The sequence below is a fragment of the Elephas maximus genome, chromosome 9 (genome assembly GCF_024166365.1).
Source record: "Elephas maximus indicus isolate mEleMax1 chromosome 9, mEleMax1 primary haplotype, whole genome shotgun sequence".
NCBI lineage: Eukaryota > Metazoa > Chordata > Mammalia > Proboscidea > Elephantidae > Elephas > Elephas maximus.
The window spans coordinates 9,524,104-9,538,723 of NC_064827.1; the positions used below are offsets into that span (position 1 = coordinate 9,524,104).

General features: G+C 46.2%; 1 protein-coding gene across 1 annotated transcript in view; it reads right to left on the minus strand.

The window, feature by feature from the left end:
- Positions 1–14,620, minus strand: part of DMRT1 (doublesex and mab-3 related transcription factor 1) — a 130,369-nt gene that overhangs the window by 61,281 nt on the left and 54,468 nt on the right. Inside the window, exon 3 of the mRNA XM_049896154.1 lies at positions 9,674–9,957. Coding sequence (XP_049752111.1) covers positions 9,674–9,957 — 284 coding nt within the window. The remainder of the gene's footprint in view (positions 1–9,673; positions 9,958–14,620) is intronic.

Consider the following 14,620-nt stretch of genomic DNA (forward strand, 5'->3'; position numbering starts at 1 on the left):
TATATATAAAAATTTCCACAACTTAACAATAAAGATAAATAACCTAATCGTAAAATAGGCAAAGGACCTGAATAGACATTTCACCAAAAAGGACATTCAAATGGCCACCACACACATGAAAAAATGCTCAGGGTCAGCTGCCACTGGAGAGATGCAAATCAAAACCACCGTGAGGTACCATTTCACTCCCACTGGACGACTAACATACAAAAAAACAGAAAATAACAAATGTTGGCGAGGATGCAGGGAAATTGGAACCCTTACTCGTTGCTGGTGGGAATGCAAAACGGTGCGGCCATTTGTGGAAAACGGGGTGGCGGTCCCTCAAAAAACTAAAATAGAACTACAATTAAAAAACACACACACACACCCGTTGCTATCGAGTCAATTTCAACTCATAGGACAGAGAAGAACTGCCCCATAGGGTTTGCGAGGAGCAGCTGGTGGATTTAAACTGCCGACCTTTTGGTTAACAGCCAAGCTCTTACCCACTGTGCCACCAGTACTACCATATGACCCAGCAATTCCACTCCTAGGTCTACACCCAAAAGACCTGAAAGCAGAGACTCAGAGACTTGTACAGCAGTGTTCACTGCAGCACTATTCACAACAACCAAAAGGTGGAAGCAACCTAAATGCCCATCAACAGAAAACGGATAAACAAAATGTTATACATACATACAACAGAATACTACTTAGCCAGTAGGAGAAATTTGTGAATACGGGTGTCACCACTTTTGCCAATTCAACTTTTTACAGGTATACGCAGCCCACCCTTAATCAGTGCGATGGTTCCACCACCGTTAACTCCCCTTTCCCTTCCCCTCCCGATCCCTGGTAACCACTGATAAACTTCATTCTCTTTACAGTTGCCTATACTGTCCTTTTATGCAACTGAAGTCACGCAATATTTTTCCTTTTGTGATTGACTTATTTCACTCAGCATAATGCCTTCCGGCTCCATCCATACTGTAGCATGTATCAGGACTTCATTTCTCCTACTGTTACCAGGGATCGAGAAGGAAAGGGAAAGGGGACTTAACAGTGGTGGAACCAACGCACTGATTCAGGGTGGGCTGCATATACCTGTAAAAAGTTGAATTGGCAAAAGTTGTATTTACAACAATGACAAAAAAAAAAAAATTAAAAAAACTGTAGCTGCTGAGGTTACTTATGTGCAAGCAAAATTCTCCTGGGATTTGGTTTCTTGGCTTGGAGGTCTAGGGTCATGGTTTCATGGGACATCCCAGTTAACTGACCTAATAGCATGCTCAGTGCTTCTGTTCTACCTCCTAGTTGGTCGTGTAGTGCCTGGGGTCTTAAAAGCTTGCAAGGACCATCCAAGGCACAACGATTAGTCTCTATTCACCTGGAGCAACAGGTGAATAGAGACTAATTTTTAACCATTTTTAAGTGTACAATCCAGTGACACGAATCATACTCTCCATGTTATGCTACCATCACCACCATCCAGGAACACGAGGAACAGAAGGAAGATATGGAATGTGTGGCTAACTGCCTCCATGAACAACTGCCTCCTTTGCCATGAGACCAAAAGAACTGGGTGTTGCCTGGGTACCATTACTGAACATTTTGATCAAAGATTCTATAGAAGAATCTTGATCAAAAGGGGAAAAATGCAAAACAAATTTCATATTCTCATGGATTCCAGACATCCTGAAGCCATGAAGGTTGGATGACCCCCTAAGACTATTCCCCTGAGATAATCTTTAAACCTTAAACCAAAAATATCCCCTGAAGTCTTCTTAAAACCAAACTATCTATATGGAATCAAAGTGACAACAGCAACTTGAAAGATCAGATAGGAACTTTAGCAGGCAGAGAATTTGTTAGCGGGGCAGGGACGACTCAGAAAAGGAGGGTGACAATGATTGTACAACTGGAAGAATGTAATCAGTCTCACTAATGGTACACGTAGAAGCTGCTGAGTTGGTGTGTGCTTTGCCGTGTGTACAATATAAATTAAAAAAAAAAAAACATCGATTATGGACTTGACTGCTCACCAAAAGGTTGGCAGTTCAACCAAAGACAGAAGAAAAATATGAGCCCAAGAGAAAGAAAGGGCCACATAAACCAGAGACTCTATCGGCCTGAGACCGGAAGAACTAGACGGTGCTCGGCTACCACCAATGTCTGCCCTGACACGGAACACAATGGAGCGTCCCTGATGGAGGAGGAGAAAGTGGGATGCAGAACGCAAATTCTAGTAAAAAGACCAGGCTTAACGGTCAGACTGAGATTGGAGGGACCCCAGATGTCATGGCCCCGGACTCTCTGTTAGCCCAAAACTAAAACCATTCCCGAAGCCAACTCTTCAGACAGAGATTAGACTGGTCTGTACGACATAAAATGATACTGGTGAGGTATGTGCTTCTTAGCTCAAGTGGACGCATGAGGCTATGTGGGCAAATCCCACCTGGAGGCGAGATGAGAAGGCAGAAAGGGACGGGAGCTGGTTGAACGGACGCGGGATACATAGGGTGGAGAGGAGGAGTGTCTTGTCAGACTGTAGGGAGAGCAACTAGGGTCACAGAGCAATGTGTGACAAGCTTTTGTATGAGGAACTGAGTTGAATTGTAAACTTTCACTTAAAGCACAATTTAAAAAAAAGGTCGGCGATTCTAACTCACTCAGCGGCTCTGTGGGAGAAAGACCTGGCATGTTATTCCTGTAAAGATCACAGCCAAGAAAACCCTATGGTGCAGTTCTTCTCTGTCACATGGGGTCCCTTTAAGCCCGAATCAACTCTACGGCACCTAACAACAACCGCAAAACATACCTAACAAAGGTTTGCCATTTTAACCATTTCTAAGTGTACAATCCAGTGACACGAATCACACTCTCCATGTTATGCTACCATCACCACCATCCAGTTCCAAAAACCTGTCATCATCCCAAACCAAAGCTCGGTGACCCTGAATCAGTAACTCCCCATTCCTTCCCCCAAGGCCCTGGTCACCACTTAACGAACTTCCATCTCCACACACTTGTCTATTCTAGATATTTCATATAAGTGGGACCACACAGTATTTGTCCTTTTGTGACTGACTTATTTCGCTCGGCATGATGTTTTCGAGATTCATCCATGTCATAGCATGTATCAGGACTTCCTTTCTCTTTACAGGGGAGAATCATCCCATTGTACCAACAGACCACATTTTGTGTATCCATTCATCTGCTGATGGACACTTGGGTTGTTTCCACCTTTCAGCTATTGTGAATAGTGCTACAATGAACACTGGTGCACAAGTATCTGTGTGAGTCAGGGCAAGGACTTAAGGAGCCACGCCTGGGTGGCCCTCAGCAGGCTGAAGGCACTGGGCTGCCATCCCAGGAGCAGCCACCAGGGGTGCCTTTTTTCTGTGCTCCAAGCCCAAGAAGCCAGATTCGGGTTCTGCTCCTGATTGTACCTCAGTTTCTGACAGAGGGGGCCTGGGATACTCCTCAAGTCTCCTATGTGGTAACAGCAGCCTTCCTCCAGATCTGCTTTTCACAACTTTTGCCTGCTTTGTTCAACGGTATATCCCTAGCACACAGTAGGCCCTCAATGCATGCTTACTTAGTAAATGAATGTGTTTCAGCTAGCTGCATAATCATAAATGGGCCACCACTGACACACACATTGGTGACTTGCAGGTTGCTGCGATGCTGGAAGCTATGTCACTCACGTTTAAATCCAGCAGTCATCCTGGTGCACAGGTTTCAGCGGCGCTTCCCAACTAAGATACAGACGAAGAAGAAAGGCCTGGTGACCCACATCTGAAAACCAGCCAATGAAAACCTTATGGATTGTGTTGTCTGGTACAGTGCTAGAAGAGGCAAGCGCACCTACCATCATGAAGATGGCAAAGAACCGGGCAGCTTTTCGCACTGTTACACATAAGGCTGTCATGAGTCAGAGTCAACTCCGTGGCAACGAACAACATATTCCTAGCACACAGTAGGCCCTGATTGTATGCTTGCTTAATAAAGGAACGTATCCTACCTAGGTGCATAATTGTAAACGGTAACCATATCACGAGGTACTTCAGACTGAAACCAGAATCATCACCAACCAAACCAAGCCCTTTGCCATCGAGTCAATTCTGACTCATAGAGACCCTAGAGGACAGAGCAGAACTGCCCCACAGGGTTTTCAGGGAGCGCCTGGTGGATCTGAACTCCTGATCTTTTGGTTAGCAGCTGTAGTTCTTGACCACTGTGCTACCAGGGCTCTGAAATCACCTGGAGGAATGAAATCATTTCTGTGGCCATCTGACCCTCACTGTGGCTGCCATTCAGTCTGCAGATCTGGCGGCTGGAGCTTCCAGAAAGCAGTCAGGAAGGGGCCGGCCAAGGGGACAGAAAGAAGGGACAGGGGATAGCTGGGAAGCTTCCCATATTTATTTCTGCTTACTTGCTGTGTGCCTCTCCCTTGCCAGCCTGGTACAACATGTTTATCTAAGAGACGATGCTGCTGCGGAGGAGTGCACCCGGCAATAAACAGCTTTTGCAGACAATTAAATGCAGAAGCGAAACGGAGCTGCTGGTCAGCGGAACCAGCCATCCATCCCGCGTTTCTTCCAGTGTCACAAATGTTATTCCTGTTTCACAACGGGACAGGGGTCTGTGATTGGGCCACAAATCTCCGCCACCTGGAGGCAGCACAAAGGCCAGGAAAGCAGCTCTTGGCTAACACAGGATCGCCTGGGACTCTTGGGTGCCGACCTGGCAGGCGGCTGCTTTTTCAACAGGTCTGCAGTTAGTTTAAAAAAAAAAAGATTGCTGTCGAGTTGACTCCAACTCCTGGTGACCCCATGTGTGTCAGAGTGGAACTGTGCTCCATAGGGTTTTCAGTGCCTGGTTTATCAGACGTAGACTGCCAGGTCTTTCTTCCGAGGTGCCTCTGGGTGGACTGGAACTGTCACCCTTTCAGTTAGCAGCTGAGTGCATTAGCCGTTCGCAGCACCCAGGGACACCCCGCACTTAGTAAAGTCATTGCTGTCGAGTTGGTTCCGACTCATAGTGACCGTACAGGCCAGAAATGCACCATAGGGTTTTCTTGGCTGTAACGTTTAACCCTTACCTGAGCAAGTCACCAGGCCTTTTCTCCAGTGGAGACGCTAGTGGGTTCGAACCACCAACCTTTCAGTTAGCAGCCAAGCACTTAACCACTGTGCCACCAAAAACCAAAAGCCCATTGCCCTCAAGTAGATTCCAACTCATAGTGACCCTACACGACCATGTAGAGCTGCTCCAAAGGGTTTCCTAGGATGAAATCGTTACAGAAGCAGAACACCAGGTCTTCTTTCTGGGGGCCACTGGGTGAGTTTGAATTGTTAACATTTTCCTTAGCGGATGAGTGCTTAACCACTGCACCACCAGCACTCCTCCTGCACTTAGAATAAGCAGCGATAGGGTTGTTATGAGTCAGAATGGACTCAATGACAATGGGCTTGTGTTTGGTTTAGGTACTCAATAATTATCTGTGGCTTGCTTGACTTACAGGGTGTGATGGTCAAGGCTGTGTGTTGACTTGGTTGGACCATGATTCTCAGTGGTTTGGCAGTCATGTAATGATACAATTTGGCAGTTATATAATAATTTAGTCATCCTCCATGATGTGATGAGCCAATCAGTTGTAAGGGAAGTTTCCTCAGGGGTGTGGTCTACATTCCATATATATGTGGACATTCTGGCAAAGCTTGCTCACTCACTTGGTCTGGATCCTGCATTTGGTGCATCATCACCTGACCTCTAGTTCTTGGGACGTGAGCCAGGAGCCTGTTATCTTTCTGCCAATCTTGGGTTTGCCAGCTCCTCTAGGTATATGAGCCAGCAGAAGCCTCCAGCCTGACACCTGACCCACAGCCTTGGGATTTTCCAGCCTCTACAATCACATGAGCCATTTCCTTGAGATAAATTTCTCTATATATGTATGCTTCACTGGTTTGGCTTCTCCAGAGAACCCAGCCTAAGACACATGGAGACTTGTAGTAAGTCTCTAACTCTACAGTAAAAAGCCGGTGGTTTCTTTTTTGCCAATAATTCCATACCCTCCCTCCTGATCTCTATGAAGTCTGGCTCAAACAAGTTCTGATGATCTCCAGTACAGCTGGCTTTCTCTAGGAATCAGAAAGGAGCTCTCTGTTGGAAACCATTCACACTGCTCCCCAGCACAAGGACACTCAGAGCCGCAAACCCGAAAAGGGAGGAGGATGCCCCAAGATGAGGCCTCAGTCTGGTGAAGAGGTAGCAGGAAAGTCGGGCTGAGTGGCAGAGAGTCAAGGATGTGGCTGGGGGGGGTCCAGCTTCAGATTCAGGCTCTTCAGAGTGAGCCCAGGTCAGACAGAGGGAGACCTGGTCGGGAGAAAGCAGCAAGGTGCTCCCCAAGAATGGCTGTGGGACACCTCCCTGAAGCAAGACAGATAAGAATGCCAACAACCGAGGGACAAAGCCCCTGCCCTGCCCGCCCCTGGCAACCTTGCCTCCTCCCCCAGGAGGGGTGAGGCATCGTCCAAAGGGCAGAGCCAGGGCGCCTTCCCGAAACAGCAAGGCCAGGAGGACTCCCTATTACAGATTCCCACGTCCTTTAGAATCCATCCTACCTCTGCAATAATGACAATGCTGGTTAAAAAGGGAGTCACCCAGTTCCTAAGTTGGGCATTCTTTATCACTTAAATGTGTTATTTATATCAGTAGCCACTTGCCATTGAGATGGACTCCTACTCATGGGGACCCCATGTGTGTCAGCATAGAACTGTGCACCATAAGGCTTTCAGTGGCTGATTTTTCAGAACTAGATCTCCAGGTCTTTCTTCTGAGGTGCCTCTAGGTGGACTTGAACCTCCAACTTTTCAGTTAGCAGCCGAGCTCTTGAACCGTTTGCACCTCTTAACAAAATTGGAGGGCAGGTCATTTTATGAGCTTTCTGACTATGCTACAAACTGACCGTGAGCTGACTGTCTCTCCTTCACAAGAACACTTGGGCTTTCTCCGTCTCGTGCAACAGGTTCACACACCCTTCCCTTTCTACTTTCTCCTCAAAGCCAGAGAGCAGCCAGCGATCCAGGGCTCTTCAACTATAACCCATGGTGCCTGGGGATCTATGGGAGGAGCTGCTTCTTCCAGGCCTGCAACAGAAATCAACCGCAAAACTGCCCCAAATCATCAAGCCCAAACGGCCCTGAGAAAGGCCTGAAGGGGCCCAGCTGGAGATCCAGAGTCATCTGATTTCCATGTTAACTTTCCATTCAAATACCAACAGGCTTTCCCGGCCTCCCGGAAAAGAAAATATGAGGCTAAACATAAAACTTATGAAATGTGTGTTGTTGTTAGGTGCCATGGAGTCGATTCTGGTTTATAGCGACCCCATATGACGAGCAGAACTGCCCCATAGGGTTTCGTAGGCTGTAATCTTTATGGAGCAGAAAGCCAGAACCCCGTCCTGTGGAGCCACTGGGTGGGTTCGAACCACCAACCTTTCGATTAACAGCTGAGCACTTAACTATTGTGCCACTAGGGCTCCTTTTTTTAATTACCTGTCAATTCTAACATCAACAGATTTTAAGATCCTTCCAATAAAAAGAAAAAATTCTAAACATAAAACACACGGAAAACTGATGAAAATTTGCAGCCCAGAGGATTACAGCTGACGTTTTAATATACTCAAGAGATCAGATTCCTTGAGGGTAGCAAGAGCATCCAAAAAGTGGAGGGACTTGAGTGTCAACAACTTCCCCACACCTAAAACAGGCAGAGGCAAAATGGCACAGAGATGCTCAAAGGAAAATTTCAGTTCACGATTTTTCATGTGGCATAAGAAGGTGGAAGGCTTGCCCTAAACTCCCAAATACACACATCAAATTTTGCTGGAATCAAATCATAGTTGAGGAGGAAATGTAACGTGTGCCTAATTGTTTCCATGAACAACTGCCTCCTTTGTCAGAAGACCAGAAGAACTGGATGGTGCCTGGCTACCATTACTGAACATTTTGATCAAAGATTTTATGGAAGAATTCTTATCAAACAAGGGAATTTCAAATTCTCATAGAATCCAGACTTTCTGGAGCCATTGAGGCTGGAAGAACCCCTGAAACTATTGCCCTGAGATAATCTTTAAACCCTAAGTAAAAAATATCCCCTGAATCTTCTTTAAACCAAACAACCGTTTAGGTTCATTAGTAAAGAATGTCTGCCTTGAGCATTGTGCTCTTGTAAAGAACTGTCTATATGGGATCAAACTGACAACAGTAACTTGAAAGATCAGACAGGAACCTTACGGGGCAGTGAGTTAATGGGGGAGGAAGAATTTCAGAAAAGGAGGGTGAGAATGGCTGCACAATTCCAAGAATGTAATCAATGTCACTGAATTGTACATGTAGAAATTGTTGAATTGGTATATGTTCTGCTGTGTCTATTCTCAACAAAAAATAAAATGCATTAAATAGAATTCCACTTGAGAAAAGCCGAGCACAGTCTATGCCTCCAAGACAGGGCTGGTTCTCACAAAGCTGGAGTACACTCTGGTTGGAAGGGGCTGGAGGTGCTGACTCCAACCTTTCAGCAGGGACAGCATCCCCACTTCCTGGTGCCCAGCCTTATTTGGTGTCTTCACTCTGCCCTGGTAGGCGGGTGAGGTGGAAAGGGTTTAGACGGAGGAGGCAGAATGGCTCCACAGAAACGCTCCTTCCCTGATAGAGCAAAATGCTTCATTCTACCCCAAATGTGGAAAACTCCAGAGCCCAGGTGGCTCAATGGTTAAGAGCTACAGATGCTAACCAAAAAGTCGGTAGTTTGAGTCCACCAGCTGCTCCTTGGAAACCCCACGGGGCAGTTCCACTCTGTCCTATAGGATTCCTGTGAATCGGAATCGACTGGACGCAATGGGAATTAAAAGCTCGACTGCACGCTATTTTGCGCGTGTGAAGACCGGCCTTCATTCCTAGCCCGGAAGCACCCCGTCGGCCCAGTGTGAGGGTGGCCTCTCTCCTCTCTGGACCTTTCGTCGGTGCAAGTGCAGAGTACAGCACTCTCCTCCCAGGGGGCAAACTTGCCTGAGCGCCCGGCATTTTACAAGCCTTTCCAAGAAAGTGGGGGACGAGGCTGAAGGAAGTGGGCCGCAGACGGTCTGCTACTTGTGCGCGTGAGTCTGGCCAACTGGGTACTGATGCCAAGTGATGCTGAAAATGAGAAAAGTAAACTGCGGGGAGGAAATCACCCACTATATGCACGTCTCTTTACAGTTCCCTGCCGTCAACCACTGGGGTTAAATGGCATTATCAGGAGAGTGAACCATTCTTGCCATGTTTTGCATAATGTGTGGCTACGTGTGACAGTGAGCTCGTGTGTGTGGCTTCTGCATGTCCAGAGTGTGTGTGTGTGTGCGTGTGTGTGTGTGTGTGGTTTCTGCATATCCAGTTCACTCTCATACCTGCCACTTAGGAGCTTGGCTACAAACGTAAAGGTCAGCAGTCAAATCCACCAGCTGCTCCTTGGAACCCTATGGGGCAGTTCTACTCTGTCCTACAGAGTCACTGTAAGTCAGAACCGACTTGGCGGCACCAAACAACTCATACCTGCCACTGGCTTCCCGTCTGGGCCAGGCACATAAGGTGCTCTATGTGTGTGTGTGGTTTTCACATATCCAGTCCACTCTCGGGTAGTATCATACCTGCCACTGGTTTCCCGTCTGGCCAGGCACATAAGGTGTCGGGAGGCTCCGCAGGCTGTTCTTCACAGGGGACCCCCCGAGGGAGCTCCCCACGTCCCCGGACGAGGAGTCGGCGGCCAGGGCCATGGAGTACTGCGGGTAGTTGTACAGGTTGTTGTAGTAGGGGAACAGCGAGGGCTGGTAGAAGCTGCTGTAGTAGGTGGGGTCAGAAACCAGGTCGGGCGTGTTCTCCACGTGCCCTCTGCTGGTGGCCGCAGGGATATCCTGGATGACCATCCGTCCCTCTGAAAGGGAAAAAAAGAAAAAGATGGAACGACATGAGTGCCCCAAGGCTTTCCCTCTAAGCCTGGGCGCAGAGAGGTGTCTGAATACACAGGTGACAAAACCGTCCGGAACTTCTCCTGCAGCCAGAATAAAGGCGGGGTTCTCAGGATGGCGCACCTCAGGGGTTACAGCTGAGGTACGCTGGCTGATTATTTCTCCTGGGAAACCAAAGACATTTTAGAGGTAGTTAAAATTACACAGAGCCAGCCGGTCTCATTACCGCCCAGAAACTCCTGTCCTAAACTGCAAATCAAGTCTAGCTAACCTGGCTGGCTGCAACATTCTTACAACAAAATTGGTTGTATTTCATTTTAAATAAAGTAAATAAACATCCTGGCTCCCTAAACTCTAGTAGCCAGATAGGCAGGTCAGAAAGTCAAAGCAAGAGGTTAAGAGATTAAGCAAACACTGTTTCCTTTACTTCCTTGTGCCGCTGATACTGTAGCCAGCAGGAATCTGGACAATGGTACAGACCACGCCTTAGCAAACTGCTTCTGTAAAAGGCCAGGGGTCTGTGGGCCATGTGGTCACGATCTCAGTCTGACTGTGTTCCAGTAAAGCTTTATTTACAAATGCAGGCAGGCAGTGGGCCGATTTGGTGCTTTGGTTGTGTGTTGCTAGCCCTGGTCTAGACTTTAAGCTAAGCCAATCCCAATAAATGACTAAATTAACTCCTAAGTCATCCAACCAACCATCGAACCATCCATCCATGCATCCCTCTATCCCTCCCTCCACCCACCCACCCACTCATCCATCATCCAATGGACATTTGACTTTCAAAAAAAAATTTTTTCTCCAAGTGGATCAAAGACCTAAACATAAAGACTAAAACGATAAAGATCATGGAAGAAAAAATTGGGACAACCCTAGGAGCCCTAATACAAGGTATAAACAGAATACAAAACATTACCAAAAATGATGAAGAGAAACCCGATAACTGGGAGCTCCTAAAAATCAAACACCTATGCTCATCTAAAGACTTCACCAAAAGAGTAAAAAGACCACCTACAGATTGGGAAAGAATTTTCAGCTATGACATCTCCGACCAGCGCCTGATCTCTAAAATCTACAAAACTCAACCACAAAAAGACAAACAACCCAATCAAGAAGTGGGCAAAGGATATGAACACACATTTCACTAAAGAAGATATTCAGGCAGCCAACAGATACATGAGAAAATGCTCTCGATCATTAGCCATTAGAGAAATGCAAATTAAAACTACGATGAGATTCCATCTCACACCAGCAAGGCTGGCATTAATCCAAAAAACACAAAATAATAAATGTTGGAGAGGCTGCGGAGAGATTGGAACTCTCATACACTGCTGGTGGGAATGTAAAATGGTACAACCACTTTGGAAATCTATCTGGCGTTATCTTAAACAGTTAGAAATAGAACTACCATACAACCCAGAAATCCCACTCCTAGGAATATACCCTAGAGATACAAGAGCCTTCATACAAACAGATATATGCACACCCATGTTTATTGCAGCTCTGTTTACAATAGCAAAAAGTTGGAAGCAACCAAGGTGTCCATCAACGGATGAATGGGTAAATAAATTGTGGTATATTCACACAATGGAATACTACGCATCGATAAAGAACAGTGACGAATCTCTGAAACATTTCATAACATGGAGGAACCTGGAAGGCATTATGCTGAGCAAAATTAGTCAGAGGCAAAAGGACAAATATTGTATAAGACCACTATTATAAGATCTTGAGAAATAGTAAACCTGAGAAGAACAAAAAAAAAAAAAAAAAAAAAAAAAAAAAAATTTTTTAAACTGTGCTTTAGATAAAGGGTTACAGAGCAAGTTAGTTTCTCGTTCGACAATTAATATACATGTTGTTTTGTGACACTGGTTGCAACCCTGCAACGTGTCAACACTCTCCCCTCCACCCTGGGTTCCCCATTTCCATTTGTCCAGCTTTCCTGTCCCCTCCTGCCTTCTAGTCTTTGCCCCTGGGCTGGTGTGCCCATGAATTTCATATATACAGTTGAACTACGTGTGTTATTGTTTGTTTTATAGGACTGTCTAATCTTGATTGAAAGAAGAGCCTCGGTAGTGACTTTGGTACTGAGCTAAAAGGTTGTCGGGGGTCATACTCTCAGGGTTTCCCTAGTCTCGGTCAGGCCAGTGAGTCTGGTCTTTTTTTGTGAGTTAGAATTTTGTTCTACGTTCTTCTCCAGCTCTGTCCAGGATCCTCTATTGTGATCCCTGTCAGAGCAGTCAGTGGCAGTAACACCATCTAGCTCTGCTGGACTCAGTCTGATGGAGGCTGTGGTAGTTGTGGTCCGTTAGTCCTGTGGACATTTCTTAAACAATGTGCCAAGTGCTGCTCCAGGTGTCTGAAGTGGCTATGAGATGTCAGACTTCCCCTGCCTTCAAGGGTTTACAGTCCAGGACACCAGTAACCAGTCGCCACAGAGTCAACTCCGGCTCACAGCAACCCCACGTGTGTCAGTGTAAAACTGCTCTACAGGGTTTCCAGTGGCTGATTTTCAGGAGGAGATTGCCAGGCCTTTCTTCCAAATGTTCTGGGTGGACTTGAACCACCAACCTTTTGGTTAGCCACTGAGCGAGTTACTCATCTGCACCACCCAGGGCCTCCGCCATCCACCTCAGGCTTCTGTAAACGATCGCCGAACCACTAACTTATATTCCTTTCCTTTCTTCTCTCCTCCCCTTCCAGCCGATGAGATGAGAAATTCCCATTTCATTGCTTCAACTCTCCAAGCCTGAAGAGGATACTGTATACTCTCACTCCTCCTGAACATCCCCTCAGGTCCTCTCCTGTTTTAAACACCAAATTGGCAGCATAACTGGTTGTTTTCAGTACCAAATTCTTTTGTAATTGGATTGTTTACCTGGTTATAAAAGCAATAATACAAATGTCTCAAAAAGAATAAATTATACAGACGCTGAAGTCAGAAGGGGAATGATATAGTCCTAACACCCAGTCAAGCTTTTCTGGTAAGCTGTTATAATCTCAGGGACATTTATGAAGGCATTTCAGTTCCCGTCCCTGTCCCTGCTGGAAAAAATGGGAACACCACTTAGGACCTGCCCTCCCATAGCAAATATTCTGAGTTAGGTAAACCAGGGCCTCTAACTGGCTCCTTCCAATTTGAATGCCTGCTAAGAACCGGCATTTCTGACAACTTTCCAGGCGATGCTAACAGGCTGCTGGTTAGGGACCAACTCTGAGAAGCACTAGTTGAGCCGTGGTTCTCAAAATCTATCATACACAAGAATAACCTGGGGATCTCATTAAAACGTAGATTCTGATTCAGTATATCTGGGGCAAAAACCAAAAAAAAAGGAAAAAACCAAACGCATTACCATCGAGTTGATTTCAACTCATAGTGACCATAGAGGACAGAGTGGTAGTGTCCCAAACGGTTTCCAAGGAGTACCTGGTGGGTTCAAACTGCTGACCTTTTTGGTTAGCAGCTATAGCTCTTAACCACTAAGCCACCAGGGTTTGGAAATCCAAATTCTCAGCATGGATTGGAACCTGAATGAATAGGATTGAAGCCCTGAAGAAAACCAAATACAGTAGCAAGAGAGGAATTAAAGAGAAGCCCAAGGACAGCAGCATTCTAGCACCAGGGCGCAGCTCTCAGGTTCCCACAGTGTGGCTGTAGTACTAAAGAGACCTGGTGGCACAGTGGTTAAGTGCTTGGTTGCTAACCAAAAGGTTGTCGGTTCGAGCTAACGGGAGAAAGACCTGGGTATCTGCTTCTGTAAAGATTACAGCCTAGAAAACCCTGTGGATCAGTTCTGCTGTCACATGCTGTCTTTATGAGTCAGACTCAACTTCACAGCACACAACAACAAAATCTTACATGACCTTTTTATCTGTACCTCAGTTTATCAAACAGCAGAACGACGGCACTAATGAATCTCAAGAAAACAAGAGGAGGATTTCTATAAACTGCATAAAAAAACTCAAAACCCACTGCCATTGAGTGGATTCCAACTCACAGTGACCCTACAGGACAGAGCAGAACTGCCCCACAGGGTTTCCGAGGAGCGGCTGGTGGATTCAAACTGCCGGCCTTTTGGTTAGCAGCCGAGGTCTTAACCGCTGCACCACCAGGGCTCTGTAAACTGCACAGTAAACCTCACATAAAATGCTGTGTCAGGTCAATGCAATGATTTGTTTTGCTCCAGCTGACTGTAATTAGTTAGCAGTGACTTCACTATCCCACGCCCCTGGACCTTATTTCCTCTTTCAGGTTACAATGAGCTGTAAGGATACACTGAGATGTGTGTCGTTGGAAAAGTTGCTGTTTCACCCCAGTATGGAGACAACAAAACCATGTGAGTTTTGTAAGATGAGATGCCTAAATACGTCACACTCTTTAAATGCTGAGCTCTCCGAAAAGTGACATTTTAAGGAGTGTTATGTTTAAAACCACTGAACTTTTTATTTAAAGTTCCAAATTACAACACTTGGTCAATTTTTAATAAAGCAGCTGTCTGATTCCCAGCCCTTAGGGGCGTGCTACTATAGGGCATGGAAATGTCCCAGTGTTGAGATGGACGTCCACCAGACTGCTGTGTTGTTGTGTGCGGTGGAGTCGCTTCTGACTCCCAGCAACCCTACAGG